The sequence below is a fragment of the Lissotriton helveticus genome, chromosome 5_1 (assembly GCF_964261635.1).
Source record: "Lissotriton helveticus chromosome 5_1, aLisHel1.1, whole genome shotgun sequence".
Classification (NCBI taxonomy): Eukaryota; Metazoa; Chordata; class Amphibia; order Caudata; family Salamandridae; genus Lissotriton; species Lissotriton helveticus.
In genome coordinates, this window is record NC_136065.1 from 1,174,227,546 (window position 1) to 1,174,251,591 (window position 24,046).

At 49.0% G+C, this 24,046-nt stretch overlaps 1 protein-coding gene across 2 annotated transcripts in view; it reads left to right on the forward strand.

The window, feature by feature from the left end:
* TDRD1 (tudor domain containing 1) overlaps positions 1 to 24,046 on the forward strand; it is a 2,637,228-nt gene that overhangs the window by 1,138,575 nt on the left and 1,474,607 nt on the right. For both annotated transcript variants that reach the window (XM_078643866.1, XM_078643867.1), the window contains exon 13: positions 7,617 to 7,724. In XM_078643866.1, the coding sequence (XP_078499992.1) occupies positions 7,617 to 7,724 (108 nt within the window). The remainder of the gene's footprint in view (positions 1 to 7,616; positions 7,725 to 24,046) is intronic.

Sequence of the window (24,046 nt, forward strand, 5' to 3'; positions counted from 1 at the left end):
TCATCGACGCCAATCCTCTTCACGTTGCCGCCGAAGGTGGCACCGAAGGCCTTCGCACCACGGGCGGCGCCCGAAGCGAACTTGCTGGATGCTGCAGGGTCGAAGCCTACTCTCCCGGCTGGGGGCTTGAAGCATCGACCACCATTGATGGAGGAACAGTCGGAGCGTTTCATCGATCCCGACACAGGGAAGCTTACGCATTACAAACGGAAAATTACTGTGACGACGCCTTTGGAGTCATACACCATTCCTCTAAAGCGCAAAAAGCCTGCTTCGGATTCACCGGTCTTGGTCGAACCACTGGCTCCTCGGACTCAGAGAGTTGCCACACCCTCGCCAACTTATTCGGATGCCGAGGATGCTGGGGATCAGGACGAGGAATACAGCTTCCCGGCCCACACAGATCCTGATGTACAACAGGATGCATGGGTGGACACAGGCGACCGGGGGGATCAGCAACCCGCCCTTGATCCTCAGATATACAATGTCAAGACCTCTCCCACTGAGGATTCTGCGGCATTCCATGCCTTGATTGAGAGGGCGGCAAAGAACCACGACGTTGAACTGCATGCTGACCCTGTGGTGGTGGACTTCCTCTTTGACACTTTTTCAACAGCTGAAAAGACTGTGAAAATCCTCCCAATGCTAAAAGGGGTCCTCAAACATGCTGCGGACATCTTCAAAGAGCCCACACGGGCAAGGGTGGTCAACCCTAGAATTGAGAAAAAATACCGACCGGCACCTGGCGATCCCACCTACATCAAGGGCCAGTTGCCATTGGACTCCCTGGTCGTTTCTAATGCCCGCAAAAGGGCGAATTCGCAGACCACTGGTGAAGCTCCTCCCCCGGACAAAGAGTCCAAAGTGCTGGAAGCATCGGGAAAGAGAGTAGCAGCTCAGGCGGCCAATATCTGGCGTATCTCTAACACGCAGGCACTCTTGGCTCGGTACGACAGGGCACACTACGACACGCTAGAGACCCTGTTGCAACATCTCCCAGACCAATATAAGGAGGCTGCGGAGATGCTTATCCAGGAAGGGAAGCTCATCTCCAACGCTTCAATTAAGTGTGCACTAGACGTTGCGGACACTGCAGCCAGGGCGATTAACACCAGTGTGATGTTAAGACATCAAGCATGGCTCAGAATCTCCGGATTTAAGCCTGAGATCCAAACTACCATCCTCAATCAGCCAGTTAACCCTGACAGATTATTTGGTCCTGAGGTGGATACCACCTTGGAAAAAATAAAAAAGGATACCGAGACTGCGAAGTCCATGGGTGCTCTCCAATCCCAACAGTTTCGGGGGAGCACTTTTCGTCGCTCAGGCAATAGGGGTGTTTCCAGAGGCCAAATGTCCCAGCAAACACAATTCAATAAAGGTGGGGCGCAATCCTCTTACCCCAAACAAAATAGAGGAGGTTATCTGGGCAACAACGCCAAGGGCAGAGGCTGGGGCAACAACAACTCCCGTTCCTCCGCCTCCAACAAACAGTGACGCCCTGTCACTGCCCCCCGACCATTCCACACCTGTCGGGGGGAGACTCCAGCAGTTACTGCCAGTCTGGAAATCCATCACCACAGACAGGTGGGTCAGGAAACTTATCCAGTTCGGTTATTGTTTGGAGCTCACATCCACTCCACCCAACATACCACCAAAACAACGTCCTATGTCCACAGAGCATTTGCACTTATTGCAGCAGGAGGTTCTTGTCATGCTGCATAAGGGCGCTATAGAGCTCGTGCCAGTGGAGGAAGAAGGCACATGAGTGTACTCCCTGTACTACTTAATCCCGAAGAAGGACGGGTCCCTCAGGCCTATTCTCGACCTCCGGCCCCTAAACCAATACATTCTCTCAGAACACATCCACATCCACATGCTAACGCTGCAGCAAGTTCTTTCGTTACTCACTCAGGGGGTCTTCCTCGCAACCTTGGACCTCAAGGATGCTTACTTCCACATTCCACTCCATCCATCACACAAAAAATACCTCCGATTCACCATTCAAAATCGGCATTATCAATTCAAGGTCCTTCCTTTCGGAGTGACCACGGCCCCCAGACTGTTCACCAAATGTCTGGCGACAGTGGCGGCGCACCTCAGGAGACAAAACATACATGTCTACCCTTATCTGGACGACTGGCTAGTTCAGGTGAAGTCGGCCCAGCAGTGCGCCGCCGACATGTCCCACACCATTCACCGTCTTCACGGTCTGGGCTTCTCCCTAAACTATCCAAAGTCGCACCTTCAGCCAGCCCATGTGTGGCAATATCTAGGTGCAACAATCAATACTCTGGCAGCCAATGCTCAGCCAACTTCGGCGCGGATCAACAACATCCAGTCGCTAATCCAACAGTTCAGACCGCAACACTCGCTTCCTGCGAGAGTGTTCATTCAGTTGATAGGCATGATGGCCTCCTGCATTTTCATAGTCCCGCACGCGAGGTTACATATGCGTCCGCTCCAGGAAGGCTTGGCGCATCAGTGGAATCAGGCTCAGGGGCAGTTGAAAGACCTAGTGTTGGTCACCGGTCGGGCATACAACTCTCTGCATTGGTGGAATCCACACAACCTTTGCAAGGGCCGACCGTTCCAAGAGCCTGTCCCACAGATCACCCCGACGGCGGACGCGTCTCTCCAGGGATGGGGAGCTCATGTACTCCACTACACAGTGCAGGGACTATGGACAATGCAGCAAAAGAAGATGCACATCAACTACCTAGAACTGATGGCAATCTTCATGGCACTGAAAGCATTCAAAGTACATCTGTGCAACAAGGTCGTGTTGATCCGGACGGACAACATGACGGCCATGTACTACATCCAGAAGCAGGGAGGTACACACTCTCCACAGTTGTCTCATCTGGCTCAGAGCATGTGGAAGTGGGCCATTCAGAGGAACATCTTCCTCATGGCGGAACACCTCCCGGGCACAGACAATCAAATGGCGGACCTGCTCAGCAGGTACAGCCACCAAATGCACGAGTGGGAGATACATCCATCAGTACTCCGCCCGTACTTCCAGCAGTGGGGTCATCCACAGATAGACCTGTTCGCCACACGGGAAAACGCAAAATGCCAAAGCTTAGCCGCCAGGTTCCCTCACCCACAGTCGCAAGGCAATGCGATATGGATGAACTGGTCATGCAGATTTGCGTACGCTTTTCCCCCAGCACCTCTCTTACCGCTGGTGGCAAGAAAGCTAATGCAACACTCGATGACACTCATCCTGGTTGCTCCAACGTGGGCACGCCAACCATGGTACACCACGTTTCTAGAACTCTCCGTGGTACCGCATCAAAGGCTACACCTCATGCCCAGGCTTTTGACGCAGAGCCATGGCGACATTCAGCATCCAGATCCGCAACAGCTCAACCTGGCGATCTGGCTCCTGAAGTCTTAGAGTTTGGCTACCTTAACTTGCCTCCTGAATGCATGGATATCATACGGGAGGCAAGGAAGCCCACTACCAGAGCTTGCTATGCGGCAAAATGGAAGCGGTTTGTCATTTACTGTGCTAAACACAACATCAACCGGCTAGATGCATCCACTCCCAACATCATCTGCTATTTGTTACATCTTTACAAATGCAATCTAGCATACGCTTCCATCAGAATACACTTATCCGCCATAGCGGCTTATCTCCAGAACAGGCAGCATCTCTCCGTTTTCAGAGTGCCTGCCATTAAAGCCTTCCTAGAAGGCCTGAAGCGGGTCATCCCTCCCAGGACCCAGCCAGCTCCTGTATGGAACCTCAATGTGGTCCTCACCAGGTTGATGGGCCCACCTTTTGAGCCTCTACATTCATGTGAGATTCAGTTCTTAACATGGAAAGTAGCTTTTCTCATTGCCATTACATCTCTGCGACGTGTTAGTGAGCTACAGGCGCTCACTGTACAAGAGCCATTCATTCAAATTCACTCCAACAGGGTGGTGCTGCGCACTAACCCTAAATTTCTTCCTAAAGTGGTGTCGCAGTTCCATGTCAATCAGACCATTGAACTGCCCGCATTCTTTCAAAACCCAGAAACGGTAGCCGAAAGAATGCTCCACACTCTTGATGTCAAACGAGCCTTGATGTACTACATCGATAGGACCAAAGACTTTAGGAAAACACAACAACTCTTTGTTGCCTTTTCAGCCCAGCACAAAGGCAACCCCATTTCCAAAGCAGGTATAGCCAGGTGGATCGTTAAGTGCATTCAGATTTGCTATCACAAGGCTAAGCGCACTTTAACAGTCCCTCCAAGAGCCCACTCCACCCGAAAGTTGGGGGCCTCTATGGCTTTCCTTGGTAATATCCCTTTGGAAGATATTTGTAGAGCAGCCACATGGTCTACACCACACACATTTACTAAACATTACTGTGTAGATGTGCACTCCAAGCAGCAGGCAGCTGTAGGGCAGGCTGTTCTTAAAACACTTTTTCAGACTTCTGCAGCTGGCACAGGCGGCGCCGTTAATGGAGGGACTGCTATGTATTCTATGCTATAGATATGAATTCAGCAGCCCACATGCCTCAAACTGAATATGCTACTTACCAATATGCATCTGTTCTTGGCATGTAGGGCTGCTGACATTCATATCGCCCGCACTCCTCCCCGGCACCTGTAGCGGCTGCAGACTTTTTAACGCTTACTCTTAGCATGGCCATCGCTTACACTATTACACTCCATCTTTGCCACAATGGCTAAAAACAATCTGGGGATGGAGTCGATGCCCATGCGCACTGTAGTCCAGGGGAGGAGCCACCTATCTCGTGATACTTCGAAGACTCTTCCAGGACAACAATGTGCAATCATCCGGACCCAACACTAGGCGGCGATCTATGCTATAGATATGAATGTCAGCAGCCCTGCATGCCAAGAACAGATGCATACTGGTAAGTAGCATATTCATTTAAAGTCGTGAGGTAACTGTTAGGGGCTGCATGTCAGCCTGAACCTCCGGATCTTGACTCTAAATACTGCAATGATTTGGCAGAATTTTTTGTTAATAAAATAGACATGATTTACTCTAAATGTAACAACATTACTACTACTGAAAATCAACATTCTAATAATTCCGCCCTTCCTTTTGATGGCGCCTTGTTGACTCGGACACATGAGGTTTTTCATGACGAACGGGGCAATCAAATTGTGGAAAGGGCACTACTCGACTTTTCCACCTTCTTTAGTATTTTTTAACTAGTATTAAATCTGGCTCTCCCAAGGATCCTGTTCCCGCTTCCATTTTACAGAAGCTGGATTTCCCTATACTCAGCACCATCATGGAAGTCCTTAACTCATCGTTACACGAAACTAGGGTTCCAACGGCCTGGAAACATGCCATGTTCCTCCCGTTGTTAATAAAGGCAAACTCTGACCCAGAGGTTTTATCCAATTTTCGACCTATCTCTTTACTTTCAGTTTTCTCTAAAATTCTGGAGAAACACATTAACAGCCAATTGACAAAGTTTGTTGGTTTACAGAACATTTTACATACCTCCCAATTGGGTTTTAGAGCTGGCTTTTCTACAGAGTCTATGCTTTTGGGAGTGACTGAGAATATTCGTCAGCGTGTGGACAGGGGAGATACTGTGGCACTCATTTTACTGGACTTGAGTGCTGCGTTCAACACGGTTTCCCATACAGCTCTTTTATCAATTCTACAGCCGAAGGGCATTGTCGGCTCAGAACTCTAGTGGATGTCTATTTTCTTGTCCAACAGGACCTTCCAGGTCTTCTCATCATTTGCAGACTCTCAGATTCATGACGCCCCTTATGGAGTCCCTCAGGGTTCCATACTTAGCCCACTGCTTATTAACATCTATGTCAGTCCTTTGGCTGCGATAGCGGAAGAAGAAGGGCTGACTATATATTCTTATGTGGGTGACACCCAGCTTATCTTCTCTTAATCCTCTAAAGATGTTGCTAGGGGATCATCTCTTCAGCTGGGGCTAAAGAAGATAGCCGATTGTATGTACGCTAACAAACTGAAATTGAATATTGGGAAAACAGAACTCCTCATTTTCGGAGGGAACACAACTCTTTGGGGCCCCCAACATTGGCCACCTCAAATGGGTAACCTCCCCCTTCCCTCACAATCAGATTGCAACCTTGGTTTTATCATTGTGACCTGTTGTCTATGAAGCTGCAAGTGGTCAAGGTTGCTTCTACTTGTTTCACAATCCTGAAGTGGCTTAGGAAAATTCTCTGGATGCTTCCGCATTTCACACAAAAAAAGCCATCCAGGCCGTGGTTGTGTCAAGGCTGGATTACGGAAATGTGTTATATCTAGGCGCAAGTAAGGAAGTGCTCCATAAGCTGCAAGTGGTCCAAAATTCGGCAGCCAGACTACTGTGTCAGCTACCCAAAATGGCCCCTACCACTGGTCCCCTCTGTGAACTACACTGGCTGAGCATTGGCAATCGTGCCAAATTTAAGGCCCTTTGTTATATGCATAGGATAAACATGGGCTTAGCACCCCACTATCTGGGTGCCTTGGTGCAACCCATTCTCCCCTCACATCTTTTACGGTCCACCAACCAGTTCAAGTTCCAAACGAGCCAGAATGGGCAGCCGCTCGTTTGCCTACCTGGCTCCTTCCCTGTGGAACTCACTCCCACTCCAACTACGGGACGAAATGAGTTATCTTAAATTCCAGAGAGAGATAAAAACATGGCTATTTAATCAGTAGAGCTTGGCCCTCCTCCTTTAATGCGCGTCCGTAGGCCCCTGGAAACCTATGGGTAGCTGTGCGCCATATAAATAAAATATTAATAATAACCTGCTGGACAGTGGATCCAGTCATTACAGGATTATAGGCAGTGTGAATGGTACATTTTTAGTTTTGAACACCCCGTACAGATTTCACCACTGCTAGAGATTTTACTCCTGGGTGCTCGAAACGTAAAATAAATGACCTGGTGGCAGAGTGAGAATAAGTGCTATGAGAGCAATGGGTGCATGCAGTGCAATGGTGCTGTTTTTTTCCAAGCCCAATATCATATGAGATTATGGTTTTTGTAGTTGGCTCACAAGGATTAAGGTGGCAATCTTTAAGCAAGGCTGTAATAGTATGCAATAGGGCAACAATCTTAAACCTAAGTCCTGACGACAGATTAGAGATGAATGCCTGCCGCTGTGAGAAAATAGCAAAAAAAAGTGTGTATGTATTTGAATGCATTTGAGACAAATATTGAATGTAATAAAAAAAATTAAGATGTGATGTAATGCCTTGTTCCTTAGCAGGTGAATCAAGTAATCCTCCTGTGATTTCCATTGTATGAACGATTTTCAAAGAATGGTAGTAAAATTTCTCGAAGATGGCTGCAGTGCAAGCCAGACCAGAAAATGGAAAGCTGTGAATCTTTTATCTGCAAAATGTTTGAGCGACTATAAGGAACATGATTGTGCTTTACAAGCCTGATAGGAGTTAAAATGTTGATGTCTCTAGTGTTGTCCTACCTTGCGATGAGGTGGCACTATGCTTACACTACTTTACATGAAACCATTGAAAAATGTATGAACAAGAGTGACACGAACATGACTTTAACTTTCCCTGTTGCTTTCTGTTGTGAATAGGCTTTTGTTTTATTTAAATTGCCAGTCATTGTTTGTATGTATGTTTTATAGGCAAGCTTGCTGAGCTTCAGTCGGCGTTAAGTTCACACTATAGCACAACTCCCTCTTGTGCAAATTTTTCACCATCTGTAGGTGATGTCTGCTGTGCCCAGTTTACAGGTATTAAATATTAACTTATTGCAATAAAAAATCAAAATGTAATTCAAATACTAAATGATGTAACATGTATTTCTGATTCTGCAGTATTGACAAACCATGTCTTTCAATGTCAAAACCAAAAATTGATGCTTCTCCTTGTAATCTGTAAAGCCTTGTTTCTATGAAGTTATGTTACCAGTTAAATTTCTGCATTTTCGCTGTCCTCTGTTCTTTATTTTCGTCTTTTTTTAAGTTAATGTAGCAGATCTTGTTCGCGCTATATATAACTTTATAAATAAAAAAAAGAAATTCTCCAACAATTCAATTTCATTTAAAATTTGAAATCATTCTATTTATTATGTTATAGCTCTTTTCCTATGTAATATTGGATGTTATTGCCACATTGTATAGGTGCCGTAAATTGCTTCTGTAGATGTTCTTGTATAGAATTTTGATTGCTGGGTGCTGGTACTACTCCTCATTCAGGTGTGACATATCTCCATATATCTGTGCGTATACACTTTTAACTCAGTTCCCTTATTTCCTGGGAAGAGTGTGGGTCAGACTTTACTTCTGTTGTGCTCTGCAATTTTGTATGCATGGGCTAGCCTCATTTTCAGAATTCCAATGTGGAACTTGCCTGGCGAACAGTAGAAATCCATTGCATGCTGCCCACTTATGTGTAGACTTGGAGATGTTTGTTTTCATTACTATGAGGACATGGTAAAGTTAAGTACATGTCTCATCAACCAGTCATATTACTCAGAATCCTGCTACCAGTAAAGAAATGAGGTATCCTAGTCTGGTATTCTTCCTTTTGCTGGCCACCTTCTGTTGTCCTGCATAAGTATATGATTAACTCACCTGGTCAAATGACCAACTATCTTCCAGAACCTCTTGACCTTTTCAATCCAGATCCTCTTGGTAAAGAGGGCGAAATGTCCAGGAGCAGCACATCCGAAGAGGGTGAAGCTTCCAAGAGGAGGGGATCTTTTGCCTCAAATACCCCTTCTAGCCTTGCGTCTTTCCTTGGTGTGAACCCCTTGACTGCCATTGCACCAAAGTGTCAAACCTGTTTTTGTTTGTACGGTGCAGCAGATACATTGCTCTGCCTCACTCCCTGCTCGCACATGTGTGAGCAGTTGTTTAATCCACACTGCTAAATCTGGAGATTTCCTCTTGGCAGGTGAACCTAACTCTTCATGTGGGAGATATGTCTCAGTCAAAGTATTGAGGGATGGGGCCCTTATATCGACTAATCTGCTCTCTCAGTTAATTCCGGCTCTACTGCTAAGTGGTGTGCTCTAATGGAGAGCACCTTCCAATCAAGTGACTGGTGAGCGTCAAATCAAGAATACGTACATGACAAGCTTCAGGCCTCCCTAGATGCATGGACATAGTCGGAGTCGACTTTAAAGCACAAATGCAAAAAAAAAAGTGGAGGCATTATCCTCTGCTTAGGTTTCTACCCAGAAAGTCCACCTATTGTAATTCTGTTAGGAGGTCATCCTGACACAGTGGAGGTCACTGAAATCAGGGAGTATGGGACTCTGCTACATGCGCTTCTGGTACTTACTTTGAGAGCAGCACTGCTGACTCTTGTCCAGGTAAAAGCTATGATTTTGGTGTCCATTACACCTACTAGCCCATCAGTGGATGACGATTACTCCATCACTGAAACGCCCCCCCCCCCCCTCCCCAACCCGAAACAAGTTTGTCTGAGGGTGCCAGAGCTGAAAACTGATCAGAAGGCTGTTAACCATGACCACAATGACCTGCATTCGCCCAGGTTCTATCTTGATGTCACGCACTGGAGGCACTGCCCATTGCGACATTGATGCCATGCTGGGGCACATAAAAGGCACTGCAGCTACTCCAACAATAACAGCACTTTACTTCTAACCACAGGTACAGATGCATACCTCTACCTGGAGGGTTCAGCACTTTGTGCCTGATTTCCAGGTCCCAGTCTGGATGAAGGAAACGTATTCATCAGCCATCCCACTCAAGCAACACCTGGTAGTGTCACACAACTCCAGTCATGGTGTGCACCACACAGTATGTGATCGCATCAGGATATATATTGCGCAGATTGTGTTCAGTTGTTTTTCACACCTCATCGGCCTCGTATGGATCTCTCTTGATCATACTGATCTAATTCCTCAACAAATGTGAAAGCAAATACAATGCCTCCTAATTCCCAAACCCTGCCAGTGAAAATGTACTTATCAAATGGATGTGGCATCTGCAAGTGGTTCCTTGGTCCCACCCCAATACATAACAAAAGCCTTTGGGCAGACCCTGTTGGATATTTCCATTTTGCTCAGCACATTTCTGGGCCATTGCTCAGTTGTGGACCTATCCTGCTAATTTGGTGATTCTGGAGGTTGTGTCTACAGAGACCATCCTGCGGTGTGCCGCCATAGGCTCCGGCCTTTGTGAATCTTCCTAGGAAGCGCTTGCTTTCTAAGGCTATGATCCATATCACTTTAACGCTGCTTAAAATACCTTCAGAGCTAATTTATGCACTTTTTCCACAGTGTGAGTTGGCAGACATTAACTAGGTTAGAAAATAAAAGGTTTTTGCCTGCTTCCATGACGAACACTTGAATCAGCACCTCAGTCGGGCATAGAGATTTGCTCTAGGGGAGGAACTCGTTCTGTCAATACTTGATGCAATAGATGTTCCTAGAACAAATTGTAGGCACATGGTGGAAGAGAATTTGTGCACTGAAGATCTCTCCCTTCTTGAAACACTAATGCTGGGACCCTCCATACACCTCAGGCCCTTATTCCAAGGAAGTTTGTTCTTGTGATAAGAAAAGCAACAGAAGTGCTTAAATTACCCTTAACAACTGATAATACACAGTCCAACATCTTTATGGAAATCCTAAAACCATTGGCAGCTGAAGAGTCTTTGGTGCTTTTCAACAAAGGGCACTTAGAGCCAGGTTTGGATTTTTTGTGCAAACTCTTCTCTGCCAGCTATGCAGACTCAAGTTGCCCTGTGCCATAGAAGTGTATCTCCCATCCTACGATCGACACCCTCATTACGGGAGACTTTGGAATTATAAACTCCCATCAGTCTAAATGAATCCAAATGCATTACCCACCACTCTTCCAGACCTTGAGTTCTCATTCACAGAAAGTTTGAGTCAGGCACTTTAGCTTTATGGTGCACTCTCAGGAGCACCTTCCACAAAACAACTCTTCACTACCAATTTCTGGTAAATGGAAGTGTCTCCTACTTAACCAATAGTTGGTAAACGATCCGGACAAATCACTGGGTACCTCAGTTTATCTGCAAGTGTTAGACTTCTCCCTTCCTGTTTTTCCCTTTTTAAGGAAGTGCTTTCTGTAGCATGCCCCTATTGTGGAGAAGTTCTTACCCTGTTGGAAAAGAGGGCGAAGAAGTGGTTCCCTTAAAGGAGTAGGATACAATATTTTGCTGCTTAGCCCTCTAGATCCTAAGAAGGATTAAAGTAGCAATCCCATCCATTACCTACAGCTCTTAAATTGCTTCATTCGACCGGATGCTTTGAAAATGTTGGATCTCAACATGGAGAATTAGTTTGTGTCGCCTTATTTCCAGTACGCCTACTTCCATCTGCCATTCTTTTCAACTCACAGGTGTTACCTTTTAGTTGTGCTGTGGGCGTGGGAGCAGGGACGACCGTGACACCAGGAATGGGGTTCAAAGATGGTTTTATTTTTATTGTTCTTTTGGGTTTTGACATAAACGTCTTTCGGTTTCTTAAGGTCAGTCTCTCTCGGGCAAAGGCACTTTGGTCCGTGGCGCTGGTCTTCTCCTGTCTCTCACCGCGGTATGGATGGTCCTCTCTTCGGATACAGCTGGCTCAGTCACATGGAAGAGACCAACAAAGAGGGAGGCCGTTAGGTCAAAGTCCTCCAGGGGAGGTGCACCAGGGGAACCGGGGAAAGTGAGGGTGAACCCAGTGACTCTTGCTTGCTCTATATACAGTGCTCCGTGAACGTAGGATAGGGGGGGATCGAAGTGAGGAACAGGGGAGGTAAAAGGTAATGGAAGGGTAGGGAAACCACAGAGGGAAGGGACAAACCGGGATATGTACACTGCTATACTCGAGCACTCCGTCTCCCCACCCAAGCTGCCCAACGCCGCCGTACCTGTGACAGCCACACTCCTCCCTCGGGAGTGTGGCACGGCGGTTCACGGGGTCGTTGGCCTCCTGGCTTTCCTCCGGTCTCGGTCCCTCCGCCTCCTCCGCGCTGTTCCTCCGGGTTCTCTCTGTCTTCTTCTCCACCTCCGCTCTTCTCCGCACTGCTTCCTTCCGCCTTCTCCTCCTCCGGGGTGATCACACACCCCGCGTACAGTACTTCCTTTCTTTTCACCAATCCGGCTGCTCTGACGTCCTTCGGGGCCGGGCCTTCCTCCTCAGATGCAAACGCCCATTTAAAGGTACCGCTCTCTTCACCCTCGTCGTCGGGTCCAGTCAGTCCGTCTTCCCACTCATTGGTCTGCGAAAAAGGCGGAGAGGCACAGTCAGCAGGGCAAGGGCTCTACCACTCATGCGTGGTATGTTTCCCTACTCCGTTACATGTGCGTAACCCAATTTCAAGACCAGTTAACTTCCAATTTATGCATAATAAAAAACGTATTGTCTGGTTGTAGGAAGTTGGCTCTCTATATAGTGTGCTAAAACAAAATATACTGTGCAGAGTGTTGATTGGGTCCCCAGTTGGTTTACAGAGACTAAAATAGATAATACTAAACTTTCTCTTTTGCTGTAGTGTGGGCGAGCAGCTAGGCTTATTAGAGGATAGTGTTAAGCATTTGTTGTACTCACAGAGGCTATAAATGAGACACACTCTCAAAGAATAAATCTGAGACCAATAACAAAAAATAACTCTTTATAAATTTTTCAAAACCAAGAATTTCATTCAAAGGTAAGCACCGTTTTCAATAGCACTACATAAAGGTAAGTTAATATTTTAAGGTTATGCCCCTTTATGCACAATGCAATCCTTTGGAATGAAAAGTCAGAGATGCATAAAGTTAGGGACAGTCTGTTTCAGGGGGTTCACCTTCAGGGTTCAGAGTTGTAGTGGGCCAATATTCAAAGTACTTCCATCAGTTCTTCGGGATCTGCCCAGGTACTGCCGGGAGCAGGGTGCTCGTGAAGTTGGTAGCTGGTGCTAAGGAGAAGTGGGTCCTTAAAGGGCGTTAGAGCGCTTTAAGGACTCTTGGGCTACGGCTAAGTCCTTTGGTCCTCTCTACCACCTGCCCTGCGCAGTCTGCTTTTTGCCCCTTATGTGGCTAAGGAAAGGGGTGCCACGCCCAGAGCCACTTGCTGGCTCAAGCTGTTCAGCCACTGCACGGTTGGGTACGTGGGAACCAACGCCGTGGGTCTGGGAGCCAGCGAGCCGGCCAGTCCACCACAGCCCCCTCTGCAGAAGCCTCCAAACCCTCCTAATCTGACCTTTCAGGGCCACCAATTGCCAGTGGGCAGCAGGATTCGCCATCACCTCCCCCACTGGCACACCATCTCATCAGACAGGTGGGTTTTGCAGATAGTCCGAAGGGGCTACTCCCTCCCCTTCGAACCTACCCCTCCCTCGATGCCACCTCAGTACCATCGCATGTCGGAGGATCATCTGGCCCTTCTCCAACAGGAAGTTTAGTCACTCTTGGCAAAGGGAGCCATCGAACAAGTTCCTGCCCCAGAAGTAGGTCGTAGTTGCTATTCCCACTTCTTTCTGGTGCTCAAGAAGGACAAAGGCCTGCGTCCTATCTTTGATCACAGGAACGTCAACCGCTTCCTCTGGAAGGAGAAGTTCAAAATGCTGACGCTAGCTCAGGTCCTGTCTGCTCTTGACCCTGGAGAATGGATGGTAGGGTTGGACTTGCGGGACGCTTATTTTCCCACCCCAGTACTGCCAGCCCACTGGCGTTACCTGCGGTTCACAGTAGGCCATGAGCACTTTTTGTTTACAGTTCTCTCCTTTGGCCTTACCAGCGCCCCTTGGGTGTTTCACAAAAGTGATGGCGGTGGTCGCAGCTCACCTGCATAGACCAGCGGTTCAAGTCTTCCCCTATCTCGACGACTGGCTGTTGAAAGCGGGCTCGCCCCAGGCAATCGTCTACCACCTCCAGACTATCGCAGACCTCCATCATTCGCTGGGGTTCACCATAAATGTGCTAAAGTCACACCTGATTCCCTCTCATAAGCTCCTTTTATCGGAGCGGTTCTGGACACAACACAGTTTTGAGCTTATCCTCCCGAACAGCGAGTCCAAGATATTTGGGCTATGATTCTGATCTGTCAGCCTCTATCCCGGGTTTCGGTCAGAATGACCCTGAGGCTGCTGGGCCTCATGGCCTCCTTCATCCTGCTGGTGGATCATGCCAGATGGCATATGCGGGCTCTGCAGTGGGGCCTGAAGTTCCAGTGGGCACATCATATGGGGAATTTGTCTGATTGCATTCAGATCTCTGAGGGCACTGCACGTCAATTGCAGTGGTGGCTTAACAACTAGGATTGGGTCAACAGCAGATCCCTCTCTCTTCCCTAACCGGAGTACACAGCGGTAACGGATGCATCACTTCTAGGGTAGGGTGGCCACATGGGAGAGGTGGAGATCAGGGGCTTCTGGTCTCTGGTGGAATCCCAGCTCCACATCAACCTGCTGGATCTCAGGGCGATTCGTCATGCCTTCAAAGCATTCCTTCCTTCTGTCCAGGTAAGAGTAGTGCAGGTGTTAACGGACAACACCACTGCCATGTGGTACTGCAACTAACAGGGCGGGATTGGGTCGTGGGCCCCATGTCAAGAGGCGCCCTGCCTCTGTACATGGCTGGAACATCAGGACATAGCCCTGGTGGTTCAACACCTGGCAGGTTCACTGAAAGCCAGGGCTGACAAAATCAGCCCCAAGTGCATGATGGATCACGAATGGCGTGTTCTTTCGGAGGTGGCGCAAGGTCTTTTTTAGCAGTGGGGAGGGCCTTGGTTAGATCTAATTGCCACCGAAGCGAAAGTGCTATGTCAGCAATTCTGAGCGTTGGAATTTCCGAGGCGGCACTTGCTAGGCGACACTTTTCATTGCGAGTGGAGTTGCGGTCTTCTACATACATGCCTTTCTGCCTATGACACTTCTGCCCAGAGTGCTGAAGAAGATCAAGAGACTTGGCCCAAGTCATCCTTGCGGCTCCGGATTGGGCACGAAGAGTCTGGTTTCCCGAGCTGTTGCACATGGCCATCGATCCAACTGCCTCTTCGGGAGGATCTTCTGTCACAGCAGCAGGGTACAGTCCTCCTCCCAAACTTGTCCAGTCTCCACCTCCATGCGTGGAGATTGAGCGGCGACAGTTGACAGCCTTTGACCTTCCTCCCGAAGTCTGTAATGTTATCTTGGCAGCCAGGCGTCCCTCCAGTAAGACGGTTTATGCCTGCAGATGGAACAAATTTGTGGCATGGTGTACATCAAAGGCTGTGAATTCCCTTTCTGCCCCTCTTTCCGAGGTTCTCTTGTTCCTTCTTTCTTTGGCTCAGCAGGGCTCTTCTCTGGGCACTCTTAAGGGCTAACAGCCCTTTCTGCCTTTTTTAGGCTTCCTGATCAGTCTTCTCTCTTCAAGTCCCTTGTTGCAAATCACTTCCTTAAGGGCATTACTAAACTTTTTCCTCCTGTTCCCCTCGTAATGCCTCAGTGGGACTTGAACTTGTTCTTACTTACCTTATGTGCCCTCCCTTTGAGCCGCTGCATAATTGTCCTCTCAGATTTCTTACTTTAAAGTCTGCTTTTCTGGTTGCCATCACCTCTGCTCACAGGGTGAGTGAGCTACAATCTCTTTTTTTGAAGCCTCCTTTTCTGGCAGTTAATCCGGACAAGGTCATCCTCAGAACAGACCTTCCTTTCTTCCCAAGGTGGTTACTTCTTTCCACATTGGTCAGACCATCACTTTACCCACCTTCTTTTCGCCTCCGCATCCGTCTAAGGAGGAAGAGAGGCTCCACCGTCTGGATCCAAAACATGCGCTTTACTTTCATTTGGATCTCACCAAGCAATTCCGGGTGGATGAACATCTCTTTGTTGGTTACGTGGGCGCAATAAAAGGTTGGGCCGTTCACAAACGGACCATCTTCAGGTGGGTCGTTTACTGTATCAAAGCTTGCTACTCTTTGGCAAAGAAGGAGCCTCCAGTGGGGCCTGCCCATTCTACCACGGCGACGGCAGCTTCCAATGCTTTGGGATGGGGAGTCCCCCCTCAATGACATTGTGAGGCAGCTACATGGGCATCTCTGCACAGGTTCACAAAAGACTTCTGCCTGGAGAACCAAGACTGGAGAGACGGCTTCTTTCGCCATTCTGTTCTCCAGGGCTTTCTGTTGTGAACTTGGTTCGCAGACCCACTTCTGGGGTTGGTATTGCTGGGGTATCTATTCTAAGATAAGGAATCCATAACTAATTGCCTCTTTCAGATGAACAAGTTACTTACCTTCGGTAACGATATATCTGTAAGAGACATAGATTATTAATAGATTCCTTACCGTCCCACTTATCCTCCCCGTTCTGAGAACTGAGATCTAGGGTTAGGGAATCCCTTTCAGGGCTTTGGTTTTGTGCACTAATGGTCAGTGTTTTGCATGGCTCTATGCATCTGAAAGAAACACGTTGGTGTTAGATTCCTTACCTTAGAATATCCCCAGGCATCAGACTGGATCCGGAAAGTTTTTGTCAGCCGTACCCTTGCGTGTTGGTAGGCGTCGTCCGCGGCCGTCGTCAGCGTTGTGATCTCTGGGATGACGTCGTCAGAGTACTTAGACACCGCCCTTGCGCGCTGACGTCAGTTCTTTTTTCCGCGCCAGCAAGCGCAGATCCGGGAAGAGCAATACTCTAGTCATTTTTTGACTAACTTTTTTGATCTCTTTTGATCGCTTTTCGAGCAGATTATCGACTCGCGGTGCCGATAGGGATTCCTGGGTTTAAACCTTGCGATGCCTGTCACCGCCTGATGTCGGTGACCGACCCCCACCGTCGGTGCCTTTACTGCCTCGGGCCGACCACGCTGACCAGTCGTGCCCGATTGCCGGGCCTTGACGTCTAAAGCTGGGCGGGAGCGGTCCCACAAGCTACTTGAGCTCCGGCAGTCAGGCTCTGCGCTGCTCGAGGTCCCGGTCGGGGAGGAGGTCGAGGTAGCGGTCGCGGAGCTGCAGTCGTCGCTCGACGAGTCATCGCCATCACTCGTTGGGCTCCAAGTCCTCCGGTACGTCGAGGCATGCTAAGAAAAAGTCGAAGAGACGTCATCGCTCTTCCGACTCCCCTCGCGCGATGCAGCTGAGGGATCGGGCGACACCGCCCACGCAGCTCCGTCAGAGCCGCAAGTGCTGCCTCCAGGCCCATACCCTCCGGTCCCTGACCTGCGAGCGACGCCGGAGGAGATTTGTGATTTCCTCATTGCCATGAGGACTCACTTCCCTCCGTTGAGGCCTGCTTGCGCGCCTTCTGGCCCCGCAGACCCGGCTGGGGGCCTCGGAGGGCTGGTGGCTCTGGACTCGGCGCCGTCGGGTGCTTCGCCCCCGGTGCCGTCGGCGTCTTCGGTCCCGACGCCGTTGGCCCCCGTGGGATCCGTGCCCAGATCCCGGTCAACGCCAGTTGACCTTACGACTCCTCTGCTGGCGCCGACCCCTTTGGTGTCGCTCCCGGCGCCTTTCTCGGATGACGTTGACCCTGGTTTCAGCCACGGTCTGGGTCTGGCGTCGATGGGTGAGACCTTCACCTACGACCCGGCTCCGTCATTCCAGCCTGTATTCCAGGACACAGATGAAGGGGAGGACCGGCAGGGGTCTGAGGACCCTCTGGCACAGCAGTGCAAGTTGAGCCAGGACTGGGCAGATGAGCTGGGGGAGGCCAGTGGTCTAGACACTTCGCCTGACACTGGATTCATCTCTCCTCCCTCCGTGGCTTCGGAGGAGGGGGCTGCTTACAGCGCGGTGTTGAACAGGGCGGCCAAGGCCTTGGCTCTTGAGCTCCCTGTTGCGGCCGTGAGGACTAACCTCCTCACTGAGGTGCCCAAACCGCAGGCAAGCTCCTCGGAGCCTCTACTGCCGTTTAACGAAGCCCTCACCGACGTTATGATGGGCACCTGGTCCAGGCCCTCCACAGGCTTCCCTGTGAAACGAAACGTGGCCCGACGCCACTGCCCAACCCTGGGCAACCCCTGCATTCTGTCCGTTCACCTCACCCCCGAGAGCCTGGTGATCCAGGCCTCTACATCTCAGACCGCATTCCCGACTGCTCCTCCGAATCGGGAATGCAAAAGGTATAATCAGTTTGGGAAGAAACTGTTCTGCTCCCTGACTTTAGGGCTGCGTCTGTCAACACCGCCTGCCTTTTGGGCCGTTACACCCTGTGAGAAGTTGGCCTGATATATGATGCTCACTAGTTCTAGTGATCACCTTGTATCAGTCCAAACAACCCTCATGGTGATTGGTTGTAAGTCAACCTTATAGACCAGCTATCCTAATGGTAGCATGGACAAAGCAGTCTTAGGCTAAACTCTTTTGGCATGTGAAGCGAGCTGTTTTACCACATATAACCCCTTGAATACCAGATGAAAGGACACCACACAGGTTGTTATAAAAATAAACAGTATATTTATTAATAACAAACACCTCTGAACTCTTTATGAGATCAGAGGGCTAAGCACATGACAATCTCTTAGGAAAAATACGATAAGTTGCACAAAATTACAATGGTGCCCTAGGGGCACGGCAAACCATATACTAAGTAAATGATATAAGTAGAATGATTTAGAAAATGAAGATGCCCAGAGGCTGTAGGTTCGCTAGGACTACCCTACCCTAACCTCAGGTAAGAAAAGGGAGGCCCACGGGACGCGTGTGCAGAGTGTGAACTCACATGCGAGATGCGGAACAAAGTCAATGGGCAGAACAAATTACGAAAAGGTAAGTAACAGACAGTTCCGACTTGTTAGGACTAAAACGACTGTATATCTGGACACTAGGAGAGTCAATCTACCTATGAGCACCGAAATGCTCTTGTTACCTCACCCACGGGCTGCGGGGGCATAGGTGTGAAAGTGTGTCGGGTTTCCGCGTTGAAGTCAATGGAGCCTTGAAGAAAGATGCTGCAGGCGACCAGGAGGAAGATGTCAGGTGCGATCCACGGGTGGATCGAGGTAGAAGAGGACCTGAAAGCAGAGAGGACAGTGTTCAAAGTCACTAGCCAGTGACCGGTGTGGAACCAGGAGGGAACCAGATGCTGTTGTCGCGATCAGGTGAAGAGTGGACGCTTGTCTCTGCAGCCATGTGGACCAGGAGGTGTCTTCGACGACCAGGATGGAGGCACGAGCTGTCCCACGCAGGCTCTCGCTGTCGGCGGTGTCGGATCCGGATTTGGAGTCAACAGGCCTTGGCAAAGGTAACCGACGTGGTGAGTGGAAACGGCGTCTGGAGGGGACCAGGAGGGTCCAGGGTGCTCCTCTTTTGGAAGGGAGCAAGGGCCAGTCTGGAGCAACCAGACCAGCAGTGAAGATTTCTGGGATCGTCATCTAGGAGGTCACTAGCCAGCCGGCAAGTGACAAGACAACGCATCGTGCAGCAATCAAGCAAAAGGGCCCCACGCAGATCTCGTGGATGCTGGAGGGCTGGTCTTTGGTGCAGGAGCTGCTCGGGACTGGAGCTTCTCAATCCCCAAAGCACGTTCTCGAGGAGGTCGTGCTGGAAGCGAAGTGCAGTCTCTTCAAGATGGCCGGTCCCACGTGTCTCGTCACACCCACGGGTCTCAGCTGTGCTGCAGATGGGGGTAGAGGTCGGAGAGGTCTGGGAGTCCGGGTCTCGTCGGGCTCTGAAGTCTGGATCTGGCAGGAAGGACGACAAAGTGGACCGCTAGGACGCTTGATGGTGCCTGCAGTTGCAGGGTGGACACTCCTTGCCCGCAAGGGAGATTCTTCAGTCTTCTGTGGAGCAGAACGTCGAAGTCCAGAGTTTCTTCTTGTAATGTTGTCAGGATAAATCTAATTTGGAATGGGACCAGCTCCTACCTTTATTCTCCTAAAGGGGGCTGTACTGGTGACTAGGTCCCTCCCATGGGTGGGACCAGGAAGGGGGGGTGGTTACACCCCCTATACTTTGTCCGGTTTCGCACCAGAACTGGGCTGGAGTGCCCCAGCAACTGGTTTGAACCGGTGTATGCACAGGGCACCTTGTGTGCCCCAGGCATGTCTCATTCCTTTCAGGCCTCCCTACCTCAATACACAAAATCCTGTCTGGGGTGGTGCTAGCACCTCCCAAGGCAGGAAACCTTTTGTCCAGGCCTCCCTCGCTGGAAGGACTCTCAGCAGCAAGAGGTCAGACTTGTGTCTGTGGTGGCAGCATCCATTTTGTGATGCTGAGGCTCGAGTTAACTTTAACCTGGGTTCACAGTTACATACATGTCGTGTCCCTCTAGGAGGGTGGAATGCTACCCCCGTTGCCAGATTTGGCGAGGGGGTAGTATTCCAATTCGTATGACACCTTACTCGACATGTTCTGATAATGTTATACCAGAGTTAGCATTTAACCGCGAGGTTGATAAGTATATGGTATAGCGTTATCATGGAACAGCTTTAAGGACTTGGTTCCGCAAGCTGCAGACAGGCTCAGCTCATGCTAGAGCACCATCTCACATAATTCCAAGCACTCTGCCTTCAGGATTGATAAGGCCTGCCATAGGAGTGACTGATAGGAATATATGTGTCCATTTTGGGATTAGATATAGGTAACTATATCTACAGCAAAGGGTGATTACACCACCTTGCCCCAGCTGTCTTACCAGCCAGTTGTGTCTGTTTAGATGGCCAGCCAGGGGTGGCATAATACATGCTTTAGGTTGTTGCACCTCTCCATGTGGATGAAGTCGAGCTGTAAAACCTCGAACGGGTACGTTGGAGGCGCAAAATGACCAGTTGGAGTTGGGGTTCCCCTACCGGGATTGTACTTCAAACACACCATACACTTTTTAACCACATTCTTTGCATATTTTGGGATATTGCTATTCTGCCATACTGGGGCCAATAGTTTACATATTCCTTTCGAACTGATGTGCGCAATTCCGTGAGCCATCGTTACTACAGCAAGTACGTATGCATTAGGTAATAGCCATCGCTGGTGTTCTGATAGTTCGACCCAACAACCATTCGCATCCAATCTACCTGTGCTTTCTCTCCATTCATTCACCTCGTTCTCAGTTGCTTCGGCTTGTATCGATTTTACGCTTTCAATGGTGTCCTCGCACATTCCCACATCAGCAGTCCATCTAGCGGGACCCATAACATACATCCGACTCATTGTGTTCCTTGCAGTTTCTTTCGCAACCTCATCTGCCAATGCATTTCCGCGGCCAACATCATCCTGAATCTTTTTGTGTGCACTGCATTTTATAATGGCGACTTGTAGGGGCAAGGTGAGTGACTCAAGGAGCTCATTAACTAGCTGGCCATGTTGTATCTTCGTACCATGGGACGTAAGGAACCCACGTTCACGCCACAACCTCCCAAAACTGTGAGCCACACCGAAGGCATATTGGCTGTCAGTGTACACATTCACTCGCTTTCCTTTCGCCAACACACATGCTCTAGTAAGCGCGATCAGCTCTGCATCTTGTGCAGAGTTGTGGGAAATGCGTGCAGTCTCTACAATGGTGTATAATGTCGTTACGGCGTATGCTGTGGTCGTATCACCATTCGGCAACTTGAAACATGAACCATCAACCCACAAAGTATCATTGCATTCGGGAAGGGGAGTGTCCTGTAAGTCTACTCTCCCTTTTGTCTCTTCTTCTGTCCTGAAACAGCAGTCATGTTTGTCAATCTTGTCTGTCTCTGTCGGGATGTGTAATAACGTAGCGGGGTTGAGTGTATCACACCTTTTTATGTGGATGTGACTTGCTAGCAGGGTAAGTTCGTAACTGGATAGTCGAGCGCTAGTACGATGTTGTGTCTTGGTCCTATTTAGCAAAATGTCAACTGCATGCGGAACCATAACGATCAGAGTGTTATTCATGACTAATCCAGCAGACTGTCGAATGCAGACAGCTGCTGCGGCGGTTGCTCTTAAACAACTTGGCAGTGCCTTAGCCACTGGATCCAGAGTTGCCGAAAAATACGCGCATGGGCGCTGTTTGTCCCCAAAGTGTTGCGTTAAGACTGATAATGCACAACCTTCCTTTTCGTGGACATACAATGTAAAAGGCTTACTGTAGTTGGGGTTTCCCAACACAGGGGCCGAACACAATGCATCACGCAACTCGTGGAAACTCGTCTGACAATCTTCAGACCAAGGCATAGGATTAGGCGTGTCTTTGCGGAGTAGTGCCAGCAAGGGCTTGGCTAGTAGTGAGAAATTCGGTATCCATTGTCTACAGTACGATGTAATGCCCAAGAAGGCTCGAACCTCTCTCTGTGTCCTTGGGGCACTTAGTTCTGTAATTGCCTGTATTCTTTCTGGTGTCAGTCTCCTTCCCTCCTTCGATAAGATGTGACCTAGGTAGGTTACTTCTTGTCGGCAAAATTGCAGCTTTGAAAGAGAGACTTTGTGCTTCATGTCACATAAGTGACGCAATAGTACCAACGTGGCTTGTTTGCAAATCTCCTCAGTGTCTGCGGCGATCAGTAGATCGTCTACGTACTGGATCAAAGTTGACCCATCTGGCAGCATAATTGTGTCTAGTTGTGTTTTCAGTGCCTGACTGAATATAGATGGGCTTTCGCAGTAGCCTTGAGGAGCGCGTTTGAAGCGGAAGCTTCGTCCTCCTAAATTGAAGCCGAAAAGGTCTCTACTCTCTTCGGCCATCGGGATGCTGAAGAAAGCGTTCTTCAGGTCAATCACCGAGAACCAGTCTGCTGAAGCTGGAACCATGGTCAATAAAGCAGTAATGTCGGGGACAACTGGAAACTGTGGGATAACTACCTTATTTACCTCTCTGAGGTCAATCACAAACCTATACACAGGGGGCTGTGAAGGATCAGTACGTTTTAAGACCGGTAAAACTGGACTGTTACAAACGTTCCCTGTTGTTTCTTCAATAACATCTTTATCGATCAAATCATAAATGATCGTTAACAACGCCTTCTCGCATTCGTTGGATATTTTGTATTGAGGAATACGTGGCAATCCGACGTTGGCTTTCAAAGTTATGACATACGGTGCTATCTCCAATCGACCTACGTCATTGGAACCATTAGCCCACAGTATATCAGGAAGTGATGACAATTCGGTTGGAATACCTTCTTTCGACAAATACATTGGAGAAATCACTTTTTTCCCTAAGGTAAGTTGTACTCCCGAGGGAGAACAGTACAAAGTCGCATACAACCTTTTTAGCAAATCCAATCCTAACAAATTTTCACCGCAACCTGTTGTAAGAATGAGGGGTGCTTCTAATTCACAGGGGCCAACAGAAAGGGGTATAGGACTAGAGATCGGGTTCCTAACAGGGGCGCCAGAGAAGCCTACTGAGACATTTATTTCGCCAGACAAAGGTGCGCCAGGAAGTTTTGAGTGCATAATAGAACTTTTTGTAGCACCAGTATCCAGCAGAAATGGCTCTGACACTCCTGAGGTAATTACCTTGACATAAGGTCCATCCTGGTCTACTGGAACTGAAACAACTCCCTCTCTTTGTCCATGGCTGTCCTAGCAATCGTTACCCTCATTGTCGTGTTCGGTGTAATAGTCGTCAGCATAGTACTGAGTTGACCTAGACGGTGCGTTATTCTGTTGGTCAAAGCTATTCATGGAATTTTGAGGCGGAAAAGAAACTGTGTTCTGGGAGAAATTTCCACGGCCCCTACCTCTGGGGGCGTGTTGAACACCTCTCCCTCTTACACCTGAAACACCGTTTAAGCGTCGCGCAAGAGCCGGACAATTACTCCTAAAATGACCCTCTTCCTTGCAATACGCACATTGATTCGGGCCATACGGAACACGCTGGTGGGAAGACTCGTTTCCCTGCGCGTCTCTACAATACTGCTTATTCTGTTGATAATTGGGCTGGCTAGCCATACGAGGCGGATAGGCCTGTTGGAGAAGAACTTTCGTTTTTAAATCTTTCGTCTTTTTGTCTGCCTTGTCTAGCTCGTCTTTGCGCCTGTTTTCGTAGTACTGAGCTGTTGCTAGAATCTGCGCTGACGTAGAGACAGCCCAAGCACTCTCTGAATCTTTTAGTTTAGCACACAGTTCGGGAAGCAGATTGTGTACAAACTTGTCTACAAACAATCTTTGGCCACCCTCGGTAGCCATATCCTGACCACTATGGTCAGTGAAAGTTTCCTCAAATCTCGTGAAAAAGTCAGACACATTCTC